The sequence below is a fragment of the Capra hircus genome, chromosome 8, assembly GCF_001704415.2.
Source record: "Capra hircus breed San Clemente chromosome 8, ASM170441v1, whole genome shotgun sequence".
NCBI classification, from domain to species: domain Eukaryota; kingdom Metazoa; phylum Chordata; class Mammalia; order Artiodactyla; family Bovidae; genus Capra; species Capra hircus.
This window is the reverse complement of record NC_030815.1, coordinates 105,895,615-105,910,235: the sequence shown is the minus strand read 5'-3', so window position 1 is coordinate 105,910,235 and position 14,621 is coordinate 105,895,615. Positions and strand designations below refer to the sequence as shown.

The 14,621-nt window shown below is 46.0% G+C and overlaps 1 protein-coding gene across 2 annotated transcripts in view; it reads left to right on the top strand.

Moving 5' to 3' along the window:
* The window catches only part of ASTN2 (astrotactin 2), a 1,019,535-nt gene that overhangs the window by 465,149 nt on the left and 539,765 nt on the right, over positions 1-14,621 (top strand). The window contains exons 8-10 of one of the 2 annotated variants that reach the window (XM_018052685.1): positions 11,160-11,244; positions 11,718-11,792; positions 12,528-12,653. In XM_018052685.1, the coding sequence (XP_017908174.1) occupies positions 11,160-11,244; positions 11,718-11,792; positions 12,528-12,653 (286 nt within the window). Of the gene's footprint in view, positions 1-11,159; positions 11,245-11,717; positions 11,793-12,515; positions 12,654-14,621 lie in introns of both variants that reach the window. The other variant, XM_018052684.1, reaches the window with a different exon arrangement.

Genomic DNA, 14,621 nt, shown 5'->3' with positions numbered 1-14,621 from the left:
CCGCTGTGTCATCTGGAAGCCAGGCATTTAACCTCTGAGAGTTTCGATTTCCTCATCTGTAAAACCAGGATATTAGCATCTGATTCACAGAATACTTGAATGGATTAATGCATGCTTAATGAGATCCATATGGGCCTCTCTGGCGGCTCAGTGGTAAAGAATCCACCTGCCAGTTCAGGAGATACAGAGACTTGGGTTCGATCCCTGGGTTGGGAAGATCCTTAGAGTAGAAAAAGGCACTGCAGTGTTCTTGCCTGGGAAATCCCTAGCACAGAGGAGCCTGGCTGGCTACAGTCTGTAGGGTCTCAAAGAGCTGGACACGATTGAAGCAGCTGAGCACACGTGCACATATTTTAACCTTGTCTTTTCCCCAAATTACAACCTAGGCACCCAGGATAAGAGTTATGGTCAGGGGAGGACATTAAAACAACCAGTGTCCTAATAATATTCATGTCAGTAGCAGGTTGTGATTCTGGAGCCCACACCGGGAAAAGCATTCTTGGTGGTGGTCAGTGTGAGGAGAAGTCCTGATTAACGTCATTATAGGACTGAGGAAACCAAGTCTTGGCCAGAGACCAGCAATTATACAAAGCCACAGAGCCATTAGGGGATGAATGCAGAGTTTGAAGCCTGTTCTAAGCCCAGTTCTTGTCTTCTCTGCTTTAAACCACCTCTCCCCATGCACAACGCTTGGATTTATCTTTGGGGAATTTATGAGAGAGGATACTGAGATGTCCAAGGGCTGTTTCCCTGCACCTCTGTAACTAGGATGGGATTTCTCACTGCCTGATCCAGCTGATCCAGTGTTCCTGCTGGTCCAGAGAGACAAAAGGGCTGTGATGTCCCATTTACTCTCTGACCTGCCTCCACACCCATCCTTCCTCTTCTTAAAAACTCCTTCTTCCCCTTTAGAGAGAGGCAGTGCAGCCTGGGACAGCCTCACAGTCTCTGGAACCAGCCCCCTAGATTCCAATCCTCTTTGCTCTGTGACTCTAGGTAAGCAAGTTACTTAGCCCCTCTGGGCCTTAGTCTCCTCATCTGTAAGGTGGGTTTGAAAATAGAACCTACTTTATAGGGTTGCGGGGGTCACATGAGTGAATCTAAATAGAGAAATTCCAGCACTACCTGGCAGTTACGAATCTCAGGGTTCCCTCCTCTTCACTGGTGAGCCTCCGGCCCAGGGGCAGAATTTGAAGCTCCTTCTTGTGGGTCCTGTAGCTCTTTGCACACACACCCCTCTCCAGTCTGAAACACACCTTGCAGTAATATATTTTCTTCTCAGTCTCCCCGCTCAAGAGTCACTGTGTGAAGGCAGAGACTCAGATGGATTCATTTCTGTGCACGAATCCCACCCGTGCTAGGCACAGAGGGATTGTACAGAGAAGGCAAGATAGTCTGAAGAAGTGCAGTCTGTACCAGAGATGGACAAAGACCAGGCGGGCGGGGAAAGAAAGGATGTAGCCCAGCAGAAAGCCCAGGAGAAGAGCTGCAGCCTCGAGGTCCTTGTTTTTAATATGTTCTCTCCAACCCTTGGGAGAAGGCAATGGCACCCCACTCTAGTACTCTTGCCTGGAAAATCCCATGGGCGGAAGAGCCTGGAAGCCTGCGGTCCATGGGGTCATGAAGAGTTGGACACGACTGAGCGACCTCACTTTGACTTTTCACTTTCATGCATTTGAGAAGGAAATGGCAACCCACTCCAGTATTCTTGCTTGGAGAATCCCAGGGATGGGGGAGCCTGGTGGGCTGCCGTCTCTGGGGTCGCACAGTCGGACATGACTGAAGCGACTTAGCAGCAGCAGCAGCAGTAGCAGCTCCAAACCTTGCGACAGTTTTTGAAGCTGGGTTTAAGATGTCCATTTTCTGATAAAGAAACAGAGGCACAGAGAAGTGTGGTGAAATATCCAGGCCACTCAGTCCGGGAGCAGGAGACCGAAGGTTCAGCCGCAAGGTGCTTTGATTCCAGATTGATGCTCTTTCCCTTTCCTGGGGCTGTGACCCTTGGCCCCCCACCCCCACCCCTCTAACCCATTCTAGGCTGATCCAAGGAGCTTGGATGATGCAGGATCTGGGGTGGAGGGTGAGGAGTGGTGGATGGCAGCCCCTCGCCCAGCAGGGCTAGCTCTGCATGCCTGTTAGGAATCCCACGCTGCTTAGTTAGAACCAGATTCGTTCTGGTCATTGGAGATGTCTGTGTCTCTCTCTGTTCTAGGCTTTTAGATTGTTTTCACCCTCCTCCATCCACCGTAATTTAAAGGGAGTCTCTTACTTCCATGCTTTCCCCCAGACCCTTATTTGTAGATAATTGTGTAGGGGGGCAGCGGGCGGGGAGGCACTCAGGGATGGAGGAGGCTGGGAAGAGAGGATGGAGCTGGTGGAAAGGAATCACCATGGCTAAGACCTTGCAGGGGGGGTCCTAGCATGGCCTGGCTGGTGGCCTTTCAGAGCTCCAGACATCCCACATGGGTCTGCCCACGTGAGCTGAGTCAATAGCCAGTTGATCCCTGTGTAGCCTGGATTAAGGACTGTGATCTCCATCAGACCTGGTCACCAGCCTGTGTCACCAGCACCTTTTGGCCTCTGCGTTTTTTTGTTTTTCTTCTTCTTGATCTCAAAGGCACAATTAGGAAAGGCAACAAGGCAGCTGAGATGCAGGCATCCATGTTTGTCTCAAATGCTTTGGGAAGAATAAGGCCAGCATGACTCACTCCAGCAGCTTAAAAGAAAAGGGGGGACATCAGAGATACCCACCCAAGGTTGCTTCAGATGTCATCAAGGCCGACCTCCTCACTGTACAGATGGAGAAACTGAGTCACAGGGAGGGGGGAGACCTGCCCGAGGTCACGCAGCACATTTGGCTGAGTTAACTTCTAAAGTCCTCTTCACTTCATAAAGGTCTGAATTATGTCTTGTGATTTCACTCCAATGGTGTTTCTCTAACTCTCAAGCCTCTATTCTCTGAACTCCTGAGCATCCCATACACAGCCTGCCTCCAGCTCCAACCCCTCAAGAAATGCTGACCTCGGGTCATAATACCAGAGCACGTTAGAGATAGAACCAAGAACTGGAATCTGAACAAGATTTGGAAGGCGATTTGGGGAACTCTGAGTACTAGTTACTCATTTTACAGATGGGAAGACTGAGGTCTGGATAAGTGGAGCGATTTTCCCAAGTTTGCACAGGGGTCAGCACTGTAAAATGTATTCCCTGATGACACTGCTTGTATTCAGAACTGCCCAAATGATCTCATTCCCTCACTAGGTAACTATTTTGCCACTTGGTTTTCCCTTCATTTCCAATTTCCTGTCAAGCCCTGGTCTTTCATCTGTTGAGCACATTTCTCTCACTTCTCTGGCTCTGCTTTTCTCAAGAAGAAGGTTCAGGGCAGACCCACCTCAAGAAGTCCTGGTCTGCAGATGAGTCTCACACAGCCCTGTTCTTACCAGGAAACCCAGGGGCGGTTAGAACAGGAAAGGTGCAGGGAGGGAGAGTACTTGGTAAGAGGGAAGATTGGCTAGGCCAGTTATGAAGGACTTTGTATTCTGCCAGGGCTTATGAACTCTATTGTGAAAGCACCTGGAAGCCCCTGGGGAGTTTCTGAGATGAGACGTGGGTGCAGGTGTTCTCTGAGAAGGGAACTGGCCGCCACTCAGGTTGATGGGAAGACTCTGAAGGTAGGTCTCCAGTGATAAGACTTTATCAGTGGTGCACATGGGCAATGTTCAGCACCGGCACCAGGGAGAGCTGGGAAGGAATGGGTTTAAGTAACAAAAAAGAGGTAGAATTAGTGGGATTCAGGTGCTATTTGGATTCAGTTCAGTTCAGTCACTCAGTGGTGTCTGACTCTTTGCGAGCCCTTGGACTGCAGCACACCAGGCTTCCCTGTCCATCACCAACTCCCAGAGCTCGCTCAAACTGAAATCCATTGAGTCAGTGATGCCATCTCATCCTCTGTCATACCCTTCTTCTCCTGCCTTCAATCTTTCCCAGCATCAGGATCTTTTCCAGTGAGTCAGTTCTCATATCAGGTGGCCAAAGGATTGGAGTTGGAGCTTCAGCATCGGTTCTTCCAAAGAATAGTCAGGACTGATTTCCTTTAGGATGGACTGGGTTGATCTCCTTGCAGTCCAAGGGACTCTCAAGAGTCTTCTGCAACACCACAGTTCAAAAGCATCACGGCACTCAACTTTCTTTATGCTCCAGCTCTCACATCCATACACGTCTACTGGAAAAACCATAGCTTTGACTAGATGGACCTTTGTCAGCAAAGTAATGTCTGAGCCTCTTCTGCTCTGTGTGAGGTCCCAGGTTCATTCCCCTGCGTCTCCAAACAGCTTAGGGTTTATTATCGACTGTAGATGAGTGGTATTGATTTTTAAAATATTTACTCTTTAGGTCTCTTAAGCCCCATTTATAGAGTTCTCATTTTATGTTACATGCATTCTCACTCCATAAACTCTTGGGTAAGGAAAAGCAGAACCCCTCAATTATGAGCAATCTGAGTTTCTCTTGTGTGGGGCTCTCCTAAACCACTTCAAAGTTGACGGTGCTTTCATTATCATCATGAAGCCAGTGGACTGGTGAAATAGTTTAGCGTGTGCACCCTGGAATCCTCTTGTTTTCTCCTGAGTCTGCCACACAGATGCATGAACTTCATCAAGTGGCTTCGCTGCTCTGAGTTTATTTTCTAATCAGTAATGAGGCTGGTCTCACCTTTCTGCTGGAAGATCAGTGATGCATTTTGAAAAGTCCTTTCAACAGTCTGTGGCGTATTTTGGTTTGGTTAATTTTTTCCCCTGAACCTATGCATGAGTGCTAAGTTGCTTCAGTCGTGTCTGACTCTGCGATTCTATGGACTGTAGCTCTTAAGGCTCCTCTTTCCATGGGGATTCTCCAGGCAAGAATACTGCAGTAGGTTGCCATGCCTTCCTCAGGGGATCGAACCCATGTCTCTTACATCTCCTGCATTGGCAGGCAGGTTCTTTACCATTAGTGCCACCTGGGAAGTCCATCCTATGGGTTTAGATTACCATAAATAAAACATTCAAGGATAGTAATAGTAGCATTCATTTGTGATGCCAAAAAGCTGAGGGAAAAACACACACACACAGATGCCCATCAGTAATGGCCCCTGCATTGCAGGCTTATTCTTTACAGATGAGCCACCAGGGAAGCCCCCTTTTTTCCTAGACCAGAGGGGCCAATTTAGCATCTTGTTTTAATGGAAAGAATAAATGCTTTCTAGATGAACGATGGTCTCAATTTCAAGGTGTGCCCTTTGCCAAGCCAAAGGAACCTCAGTTTCTTTATCCGTCTGTTTGGGGCAGCTTGGATGAATTACTCTCCAAGCTGGCCCCCACGTTCCCTGAAAAACACGTTGCCCTCGTCGATGGCCCCTTCTACTGAAGGACACAGGCACTGATGAAGGCATCAGTCAGAGGGGCCACCTTCTCCAGACCCCACAGCTCAGAGGAGCTGGTCCCCACCTGTGAGAGTGCCAGATGAGTGTAAAGCCTTCTTCCTCATCCCACCCCACTGGCTGGCTCCCTCCCTCCCACCTTATCATCCCCTTATGATTCCATTTTCACTTGCCTCCGACTCAGTCATCACTTATCATCACGGCCCAGGGACACTGGCCACTGTTCATTTTCCCGTTCACTCTACTTGTCACTGCAGCTTGAAAAGGCATTTCCCTGTGGGTTTCGTTACACGGCGTCAGTGTAACAAACCTGTCTGATGTACCTCAGGCCTATATTTCCTTCTATGAGTAATGACCCGGTGGTTTTTTTTAACTCTTAGTATCAGAGATCAAATTGCCAACATCCACTGGATCATAAGAAAAAGCAAGAGAATTCCAGAAAAACATCTACTTCTGCTTTATTTGACTATGCCAAAGCCTTTGACTGTATGGATCATGGCAAACTGTGGAAAATTCTTAAGGCGATGGGAATACCAGACCAGTAATAAAGAGTCCTAGTACCTAGCACACAGTCGCTAGTTACTAGGTGGCTCAGTAACTGGTAAAAGGACCCACCTGCCAATGCAGGAGATGCAGAGACGCGGGCTCAATCCCTGGGTCAGAAAGGTCACCTGAAGAAAGAGATGGCAGCCTGTTCCCATATTCTTACCTGGAAAATTCTATGAGCAGAGAGCCTGATGGGCACAGTCTATGGGGTTGCAAAGAGTTGAATGCGACTGAGTACGCGTGCGTGTGCGCGTGCGCACACACACACCCACACTAACGAACACTATGAAAATACACACACCCCCACACTAATGAGCACTATAAAAACACACTCAATCAGATCCCCTTATAGGAGCCACTTTAATGAAGAGATTAAACTTTTTTTAAATGATATGTATCTTAAACATTTATTTCTTTTAATATAAATTTATTTAATTGGAGGCTAATTACTTTATTGTATTGGTTTGCCATACATCAACATGAATTCGCCACGGGTGTACACGTGTTCCCCATCCTGAACCCCCCTTCCTCCTCCCTCCCCGTATCATCCCTCTGGGTCGTCCCAGTGCACCAGCCCCAAGCATCCAGTATCATGCATCGAACCTGGACTGGTGATTTGTTTCATATATGATATTATTAAGGTCTGCATTATCAATCACTTGCAAATTCATGTTTTTAATATGTCAGGATACTTTAAATCATTATATTTTGAAAAATAGTTTCTGTTTTTAAACGTAATACATTCTCATTGTAGGAAACTCAGAAATGTCAAAGGCATACAAAGGAAAAAATCAGGAGCATATTACTGGATGTATGAAAGTATTGAGAGCGCCAGTGGAGTGGAAAGGATGCTGGAGTAATAGCCAAGAGTCCTGGGTGCTAATCTTGACTCGTTAGGAGGCTAGTCCACTTACTTGGCTAAATGTCTTCACCTTCTGAGCCAGAGCTTCCCCGTCTGGAAGGTGAAGCTGGGAAGATTTGAACTAGCTGAGCTGTACGAGCCTCTTCTGCTCTGATGTGAAACAGAAATTCTACTGTAGCCATTTCATCAACTTCCATGTTTACCCTTTTCATTTCCTTGGCAAATACCTGTCATGGACGTAAAAAAGTCTTCTTCTAGTTGGAGAAGGAAATGGCAACCCACTCCAGTGTTCTTGCCTGGAGAATCCCAGGGACGGGGGAGCCTGGCGGGCTGCCGTCTATGGGGTCACACAGAGTCGGACACGACTGAAGCGACTTAGCAGCAGCAGCAGTCTTCAGCAAAATTATCATTATTCTAAAGGAATTCAGCCCAAATTCATGATAATTGCAGTATATTTATATATTCACTAAGTCATCCAGTCATTCATTCATCCATTCAGCAAATGAGTCTCTAGCCCTTCATCAGATATGATATAACTACTAGGATATGGAGATGATTAAGAAAAGATTTTTGCAATCAAGAGACTCCTAGTTTAGTGGGAGAAACAGGCAAGAAATCTCCCTATCCTTTTGACACAGGCATTACTACTGTGAAGTATGTGTTATCCTTTAGTCGCTAAGTTGCATCCTGCTCTTTGTGACCCCATGGGCTTTAGTTGACCAGGCTCATCTTTCCATGAGGTTTCCTGGGGAGGAATGTTGGAGTGGGTTACCATTTTCTTCTCCAGGGGGTCTTCCCTACACAGGGATTGAACCCATGTCTCCTGCTTGGCAGGTGGATCCTTTACTACTGAGCCACCTGGGATCTCCATTGTGAAGTGTACGCTGGATTTCTTTATGTGCCAGGCAGGGCAGCAGGTGCTGGATGCAGTGGTGAGCAGGATGGCAGGCGTCACTTTTTCCAAGGAGCATCTGCTGTAGTGACAGGAGTCAGGGAGCCTGGACATTCACAGTCAGCACAGGAAAAGCAACTCAGCATGTATCCCTGGAGAGCTGACCTTCAGCAGTCTGGCCACCCTGGATACAAAGGCAGAATTGAGGATGGGACTCACCCAGGGAAGGGGTTAACCCTCAAGTCCTGCTGTCAGAGACTTGCATCTTGCAAGAAGGTACTGCTTGGTCGTGAATAGTGGAGAGTTCGCTGAGCCAGCAAAATGGGAAGTGTGGTGGGGCGGGGGGAGCGGTCAATAAAGCCAATAGCCATGGCATTGAGGGAAATCCTGCCAGAGACACACAGCCCAGCTGCTAAGAGTGATCAGAGTTAAGGTTAAAGCAAGGAGTGTCCAGAAAGCTAGAGGTGAGCAATTAGGAAAGGCAATGTAAATGACTGGTTCTCCCTGGTGCCCAGAACTGATGAACGTCTATTCCAAGCTTCCATTTTGCAGATGAGGAAACTAAGTCCCAGCATGGAGGAGGGTACCTATCCAATATCCCTGCAGCTAATGTGCAAGCATACATCAGAAGCCAGTTGGCATCTTGGAAGGGAAGGAGGAGGAAACGAGCTTATGAGCAGCTACTCACTGTCTGCCTGAGCCATCGGTGGTACACTTCTCTCCTTCAGTTGCTACTTGCAGCAGCCCCGAGTGACTGGCTGAACTGGCATTCTCGCTGTCTCACTGAGACAGCTGAGACCCAGATGGTGAAGCGACGTCTTCCCCAAGACCATACATCTGGGGAGAGGGAAAGTGAGGATTGGAACCCGGGCCAGCACTCCTGCTTTTCCCCCTCCCTCACTTCCTGTTCTGCAGGCAGCCTCCAGGGTGGATACTTCTCATTTGTAAAATACACATTTGTTGTATAACGAGCGGCAGTAATTAATGATCCATTCCAAGACAGGGGAAATTTGCCTAGTAAGCACACACGAAAGAGAGAGAAAAATATGGCAGCGCCCTTTTTTTCTGTATAGATTTCTCGTTCTCACTAGTGCTCCCCAAGCGAAAGGAGAGGAAAAATGACCTGTGCCCTGTCCCGAGTCACTGATAGGAGAGACAGGCACCTCAGCCCTTCCATGGAGAAGAGCCCCCTGTCCCACCAGCTCCTGGCTCACGCCTGCCCAAATTCCCATCCCTGACTTCACTCACCTCTGCTGTTACGAATCACGAAGCCTGTGGCTTGTGGCAGATCATAAATCAGGCCTGGGAGTCTCGAGGACAAATCCCAGGACTTTTAATCTTTAATATTAGACGTGCTTAAAGTGGTGAATATTTCATGAAGGGACTGTTGCATTTTAACACATCATTAGTGACTCCTCCCCCTCCCCCTCGGGTTGATTATTCTGATCCAAATCTCAAGGATCTCCGCTCGTTCCCTCCATTTTCCTAACCTCCGGCAACAGTCAATCCATTAGGTTGCACATATTTGCAGCACTGGCAGTCAGTGGAAGACCCTTGGGGATGTTATTAGAAGGGAGAATTACCGAGAGCTTCCCTGCCTGCAAGCAGCCCCCTCTTATTTACTAGGTGTCCAGAGGAGAGGAGAAGAGAGGTGCATCCATCTCTCTGTCTCTCTCTTCTCTTCTCTCTCCCTCTCTCTCTGTTTCTCTTTCTCTCTTTGTCTTTCAACAATCTTGTTCTAAATATTTTGACTATTCACTCTGATCTATTCTTTTCTCCACATTATATCTTACTACCCTTTTAGTTTAACCAACATTTATCAAGCCCAGGCTGTTTGCCAGATACTTGCTGATGCTGAGTTTACAAAGATTAAGCAGCATTGGAATACATAAAATGAATGAAAGTGTGAACACTCAGAATACTTTGTATAAGGTCAGATGCCTAACACTGACAATGAATCAGGGGAAACAATAAGGCTATTTGATGAATACAAACGTTTTTCTTAAAGCAGTTAATGGGTGATAGTTTTAGAACCTGTGTTACCCTGGCGTCGCGTTCATTGCTATGTTTTGTTTTGATTGCACAAGGTTGAGAAAACTGATTCGTAAGACTCGAAGTGAGTAAAAAGCCTGAGCTTGTTAGCACCTCGTCTCTCAGTCTCAGGATCCTATTCAATGAAACAAAGATGATAGGAGAATTTTTTTTAATGAGGACCGCATAAAATCCATTTATCTGGCCACCAGACTTAATGCGACAGAGCTCTCCACCGTCCTCAATTCCAGTGTGTACTGAGGGTTTAGCCTTCGTTGTTTTTATTATTAAGGAGATTTCAAAATAAAATGTCTTAAGGAACATTAAAATCTAAAAGTTTCAAAGTCTGAATCTCCTACATTAAGCTAGATATTTCCATGAAACATAATTTGAAACTACTTGGGTCAAGCCAACCAGAATGAGTGTAGGACTAAAGAATTGCAGTCATACTTGACTGGCTCTAAGGAATGGTACAGTATTTCATACGCTTTTTTTTAATAGAATCTATTTTTGATAAAGCATCTGGGAACATTCTACAACTACATCTTAGGAAAATCTAACAACTAATTGGATCAAAACATTTTCCCCCAACCTTAAGGAGTCAGCAGTGGGAAGGCAGGACTCTTCCAGAAATGAACTCTGAAGATACATCAGAAAACAGGACGTGTGCGCCCAGAATGAACTTGGCCAATGAGAAACTATACTTAAGGCAGCAGCGGGTGCTAGCGAGGCTGTGTCCAACCTCGTATAAGGCACGGGCAGAAAATGACAAGACATGGATGCATGGAAGGATGGATGGCTCGGTAGATGGAAGGGAAGCGGACAAGAGGGAAGATGAGGGGAGGGGAAAGAGGCAAGTAAAACCAATAAGACCACCACCAACAAAACAAAATAAAGACTGAAGATGGTAGATGGAAACAATTTTTCCACAAGAGGAAATCAGAGGTATTATATTTGGAAGAGGCGACATTTGATTTGGGCCTTATAAATGAACGTGAATTGTTCATTCAGGTGGAGAGAGTTCAATTTTCTGATTACACTTTCAGCACAAGAGTACTTTATCATAATTTAAATATTTGAAAACAGGACGTCTGTGTGTAGCCACCAGCTCACTCTCTGTCTCATTTAGTCACGAGCCTGGGTTGCACCTTTGACCTCTGCGTCCCCAGTGCTGAGCAGAGAGCTTGGTGGGGAGGGTGGCCAGGGCTTGCCGAGTGAATAAGTGAGTGAATGAACAATGGATGAGCTCTGTTACCCACAGTGTCAGATGGGCTAGAACATTCTCTTTCCATGGCCTTTGCTAAAACGAGGCAGCTCACTTTATTTTCCAGGGGAACAAGGACACCAGGAGAGAAGACTGTTTGGGGCAGGCAGTATTTCACAAGACCCTTTCCTCTTTTGGCTTACAGGAGAGTGCAGCTGCCACGAAGGCTATGCCCCTGACCCGGCTCACAGACACCTGTGTGTGCGCAGTGACTGGGGGCAGAGTGAAGGGTGAGTAGCCAAGAACATCAGGCGAGGCAGGGACAGTGGGGGCTCTCCACTGCTCCCCACAGACGCCGCTTCCTTTGCAGAGGTTGTGTTCCTGGGGAAGTGAATCCTATTTCCCACTGAATCCCAGTTTAGTTTTAAAGGTACATGGCTGATGACAGATTTCTAGAGAACAAATGTTAAGTGTAGCTCACCCTCCCAAACCATACGTAATCAAAGAACACTTGCTTGAGTGGAATAATGAAGAAGAATCACATATTTTATGCATAAACTCCAAAAGGGACCAAGAGGACTTTGAAATGCTGAGTCCTTCTGTGAAATGGAGACTGGTATAATGTAAATAGACTTACCCTATCATTAGCTCTGCAAAATTCGATAATTTGTAGCAGTTCTTCACCAGTGTCCACATATGAATCACATCTGCTTCTGACTAATACCATCTCTTATCCTTTCCCTTTCTCAATTTTTTCCCACAGTCCCTGGCCGTACACAACACTGGAGAGGGGCTACGATCTGGTGACAGGGGAGCAAGCCCCTGAGAAGATCCTCAGGTGAGTTGACAGTTTTGTTGGGGAACGGTCTGATGGGGAGGTACAGTTATACATCCTTAGTTAATTGAACCTGTGCATTTCTGGGATGCAGTGGTCCAGGTTGCTATGGGAATCTGATTTCCATTTGTCTGGCATCTAGAATTTATAGATTCAGATACTTGAACTGGAGGAGACATTACTGATTATCTAGTCCAGTGGTTTAAAAATATTCTCTAGCCATAGACTCTCTTCCTGCCACTACCATGAAATCTTGTGTGAAAACTTCAGTACTTAAACTGATGAAGACATACAGCAAATTAAGGGGCAGAAATGGGAATCGAATTTTGGTTGAGATTGATTCAGAGTCCATACTCTTCACCTTTGTGCAGACTGCCCCTGCCAGCAGTCACTTGAGGTCCTTCTGCTCGCCATCAGGCCTGCTTGGGAAAGTCCTTGAAATAGTCCCTGTCTTCACAAAGCCCACTGCTAATTAGGAATCAGGACCTAAACTCAGGAAAACATGCCTACAAATATAGAGTAATGCACGGGCTAAATGATTAACAGAGGGAGAAAATGGCCATCCATGTCTGGGCGAGGTTGGCCAACGTCAAGCCTTGAAGCATGTAGGCGACTCGGTTGGGTGTGGCAGTTAGAGAAGGTTCTAGAAGGAATGGGAGGGGCCCCTTTTTGCTGTATTTTCTCTGCTTCCCAGGGAGTCCCCCAATGGAAACTCTTACATTGCAGGTCTACTTTCAGCTTGGGCCAAGGACTCTGGCTTCCAGTCAGCAAAAGCTTCGTGGTCCCCCCCGTGGAGCTGTCCATCAACCCACTGGCTAGCTGCAAGACCGATGTGCTCGTCACAGAAGACCCCGCAGATGTCAGGTAGGGAAGTCGCCTCCAGCACCCATACCATGGGCTTCTTAGAGCCCCAGGAGGCCCTCCCTTTCAGGGTCTTGGAACTCCTGGGGAAAAGTGCCCTTCATGATGTTAAAGCAGGCAGCTGCCTAGTTGGTATATAAGAAACATATCCCGTGTGCCATGCTCCACACTCCTGAAATTGACCTCCATGGTGGCCTCAGTGCCTCTGTATTTCAACATTATTACTTTCCTTTGGGGCTTATATAAAACATGAAAGAGGTTAACACATTATTTAGCTCATTCTGGGATCTTTAATGGTCTTCTCTTATAAAAGACCATTACTTAATAGTATATGGAAAAGTCGTGAAGGTAAAATATTGGAAGATGAAGTGCTTTCTCTTTTGACTCTGATGCTAGAAACAGACTTTGGGCGGATCAATAGGATAGAAATGTCCAGGCCAAATGAATTTGCTCTTTACTCAAGAAACGATGGAGGCTACATCTTCCTTTCCACATTTTGTACCTTGTAGTTAATTTCATTATAGACTTACTCTACTGTGTTCCAATTAGTTGCTTACATATCATTCTGTGCTATTATGTAGTGAATCCCTCAAGGTCAAAGAAAATAACTTACTTAGCTTTTTAATTCCCAGTTCCCAGTCCATACTGGACATCTACTAAATGTTTATTGATTTAATTATACAGGTGATCTTAGATCTGAATCTAGCACTATTCTGGAGCTTTCTAGTGTAGGGTTTTTATCCCCTCCCCCTCCCGATTTGATTAGTTGAAGAACTCTAGCATTTAAATGTTGCAGAAAATGGACTCTGATTTTGCTTTTGGAGCTGGTTTGCACGCAGCTTATGGGCTCCCAAGCTGGAGCATGGAGGCATGGCCCGGCACTTCCAGTGCTTGCCATTCTACCACTGCACAGCTGTCTTCCAGTTAAGATGCTCTCGCTCTCCATGGCGTCTTGATAGGGAGACTCACCTTCTCAGCCTTTCATGAAGGGATGGACACAATATGATTTTTTACTGGTGTTTCTCCAAAGAAGTAACTTTTAAAAGATAGCAAATTAAAGGGATAACATTTAGAAAATGAAGTGATAGTTACTAAAAACTAAGATGGTTTCATGTACATACAAATTGATTCATGGCAAATTATCATGGTTTCCATTTTTGTTAGAGCTGAGGTCAGTGTAACTTTAGTAAAGCATCAGTAAGCCCTCAGAAAACCTTCAGTGCTAAGGTTACTCAATATTACGTATTTCAAAAATGGAGAAAAGAGCATCTGGTTGAAGGATTCTTCTTGAAGACCTTATGATCTTGTCTCAAATCAACTGAAAGGTTACCAGGCTTCCTCAGAGTTCTGTACTGTTGACATTGAATTTGTAGTTTCACTGACACTATAGATGTCGGACTGGCTGATGGTTCCACACTCATTCTGGAGTTGACCAAATCTGACTTGGAATCCCTTCTCTACCACGGATGAGCTATCTGACCCTGGTCAAGTTCAACTTACTAACTTTCCATCTCTTTGCAAAATGAGGATAGTAATAGTGCCTATCTCACAATATGTAGTAATAACAGTAACTCATCTCCACTGATCATTCCTAAACACTTTACTAGCATTATCTCACTATGGTCTTACATCAACCCCCCAAATCATGCTATTATTATTTTTATTTTACAAATTAAAAAGAAAAAAATCTGAGGTAAATAGGTGATAGCTTCACTAGGAGGTGGTGAAGCCAAACTGCAGCCTGCCATCTCCCCACCTCCTGAACCCATATTCTTAACCATTTCATTGAAATTGTTGCTGCTGTTCAGTCGTGTCTAACTCTGTGAGTCCATGGATTGTGGCATGCCAGGCTTTCCTGTACTTCACTATCTCCCCAAGTTTGCCCAAACTCATGTCCATTGAGTCCATGATGCCATCTAACCATCTTATCCTCTGTTGTCCTCTTCTCCTTCTGCCCTCAGTCTTTCCCAG